This window comes from Manis pentadactyla, chromosome X (genome assembly GCF_030020395.1).
Source record: "Manis pentadactyla isolate mManPen7 chromosome X, mManPen7.hap1, whole genome shotgun sequence".
Lineage (NCBI taxonomy): Eukaryota > Metazoa > Chordata > Mammalia > Pholidota > Manidae > Manis > Manis pentadactyla.
The window spans coordinates 91,255,350-91,258,046 of NC_080038.1; the positions used below are offsets into that span (position 1 = coordinate 91,255,350).

The 2,697-nt window shown below is 41.2% G+C and overlaps 1 protein-coding gene across 1 annotated transcript; it reads left to right on the top strand.

The window, feature by feature from the left end:
* Nucleotides 1-222: 222 nt before the first annotated feature.
* On the top strand, nucleotides 223-1,824 carry LOC130681796 (heterogeneous nuclear ribonucleoprotein D-like). The gene has a single exon (XM_057495368.1). The coding sequence runs from the start codon at nucleotides 229-231 to the stop codon at nucleotides 1,822-1,824; it is 1,596 nt and encodes a 531-aa protein (XP_057351351.1). The 5' UTR covers nucleotides 223-228.
* The last annotated feature ends 873 nt before the right edge of the window (nucleotides 1,825-2,697 follow it).

The window sequence follows — 2,697 nt, forward strand, 5'->3', positions numbered from 1 at the left end:
AGTTTCTAGCAGATAAAGTTATTGTAAAACCAGGAAGTCTCTGTACTGTCCATTTTAAACTTCAAACCACTCACTCCCGTGGCCCTACGTCACTACGTCATGTTCCATCATCGCCGTTAACTCCCATAGTTCCCTTCTCTGACAGTCAAGCCTCCGCCATGTTTTTCTCCTTTCATTGCCTAGCAACCAGCCGTTCGTTCTTCAGTGGACGCCTCCAACAACTTCACAATGAACAAACTCGATGAATTCAAGCAATTCCGTGAGGGGTCCAGAATCGCGGCCACAAAGACTCAACAAGATGCCTGTAAAATGTTCATTAGGGGAATACCTCTTGAGACAAGTAAGCAATCTCTTTTTGAATATGTGGCCCAATTTGGCGAGATTATAGATCTTACTATTAAAACCGACCAAAAATCTAGACTGTCCAGAGGATTTGGATTTGTGCTTTTCAAAGATAGTGCCACTGTTGAAAAGGTGCTCCAAGTAAAAGAGCACAAACTGGATGGCAAGATAATTGAACTTAAAAGAGCTAAAGCCGTGGAATTGAAATTTACTTCAAAAAAGATTTTTGTGGGCGGGGTAAGCCCTCACCTATCTGAAGAGAAAATCAGAGAGTACTTTGAGTTATTTGGAGTGATTGAAAATATTGAGCTTCCAGTGTGTCAAGAAACAAATGAAAGACGATCTTTTTGTTTTATCACATATGCTAATGAACAACCAGTAAGGCGGCTGCTACAAACCAGATACCATCTAATAGGCTCTCGGTGGTGTGAAATTAAACTCGCACACCCAAAAGAATGTGCAAAACCACAGCACAGCAGAGGAAGACAGGTTCCATTTAACAGGCTAGGAAACCGCTGGGGAGGAAGAGGCTTTGCTGAAAACCCAGATGCTTGTGGTGCAAACTCAAATGTTTATGTGGCAAACCCTAATGCTTATGGGGCAAACCCAAATGACGGTGCAAACCCAAATGCTTATGTGGCAAACCCTAATGCTTACGGGGCAAACCCAAATGATTACATGACAAACTCAACTGTTTATGTGGCAAACCCTAATGCTTACAGGGCAAACCCAAATGATTACATGACAAACCCTAATGTTTATTGGGCAAACCCTAACGCTTATGGGGCAAACCCAAATGCTTACATGGCAAACCTTAATGCTTATGGGGCAACCCCATATGGTGGTGGTGCAAACCCAACTGTTTATGTGGTAAACCCTAATGCTTACGGGGCAAACCCAACTGTTTATGTGGCAAACCCTAATGCTTATGGGGCAAACCCAAATGCTTACATGGCAAACCTTAATGCTTATGGGGCAACCCCATATGGCCGTGGTGCAAACCCAACTGTTTATGTGGCAAACCCTAATGCTTACGGGGCAAACCCAACTGTTTATGTGGCAAACCCTAATGCTTACGGGGCAAACCCAACTGTTTATGGGGCAAACCCAACTGTTTATGTGGCAAACCCTAATGCTTACGGGGCAAACCCAAATGATTACATGACAAACCTTAATGCTTATTGGGCAAACCCTAATGCTTATGGAGCAAACCCAAATGCTCACATGGCAAACCTTAATGCTTACGGGGCAACCCCATATGGCAGTGGTGCAAACCCAACTGTTTATGTGGCAAACCCTAATGCTTACGGGGCAAACCCAACTGTTTATGTGGCAAACCCTAATGCTTATGGGGCAAACCCAAATGGCAGTGGTGCAAACCCAAATGGCAGCAGAGCAAATACAGATGTTTACATGCCAAACCTAAATGTTGTTGTTACAAATCCTAATGTTTATGGTGCAACCTCTAATGCATGCTTGTGAAGCAAACCAAAATGTTTGTGGGTCAGCTAAAGGCAATGGAAGAACTTCTACGGTGCTTGTGTCTGCTCCCTTTGCAGTCTGTGACAACAGCTTTCATTTTTCTGATCAAATGTATGGCAATTCCCATACTGGCCAGCCAGTTTCTAATGCCTATGGTGGACAGTATTTTCTTGACTATAACTATGGGAATTCTGTGGTTGAGACTGTGTTTACTAATTACAACATGCCAACAAACAACGCGGCTTCCTTTGATAATGGTCACCAGGGAACTTTTCAGCCATTTTGAAGACTGAGTCATGATGCCACCATTGAGGAAACAAGCTGTCCTCAAATGAAAAGTTACATTACTGACAAGAAATGACTGAATGACTGCTTTTTAAGGACATGGTCACTATTTCTTCTTTAATTGTTTCCAGCTGTTTATAAAAACCAGTTATTTTCCCAAGACTTTTGACATTGTAGCAACAAGAAGATAACACATGGATTTGAGATTTTTGTTTTATGTATGTTAATGTTTTTCTCAAAAATAAATGTTCCCTAGTTTTACCTTCAAAGTCTGTAGTGACTTCTATTTCAGGTTGGTGTTTTTGTTTATTTTGGTTGTTTTGGTGAGTGAGGTGGGGGAATTTTTGGTCAGTTATGGGCTTTCTGTTTTTGTTTTTGGTCCAGAGTAGTGTATTTGAATTAGGACTATCATTCAGATTCAGAGAAAGAGAATTTAAAATTCTCCTATTAGATTTGGTATTCAACCAGCTCCTTCTTGCTTTAATTTCAACAAATAATAAGTTATTCTAAGCCAGAAACTGTGCTCAATGCAGGAGATTCAAAAATAATCAGTACCAGTCTTAAAAGAGGCAGAGGAAATCAAGAAAT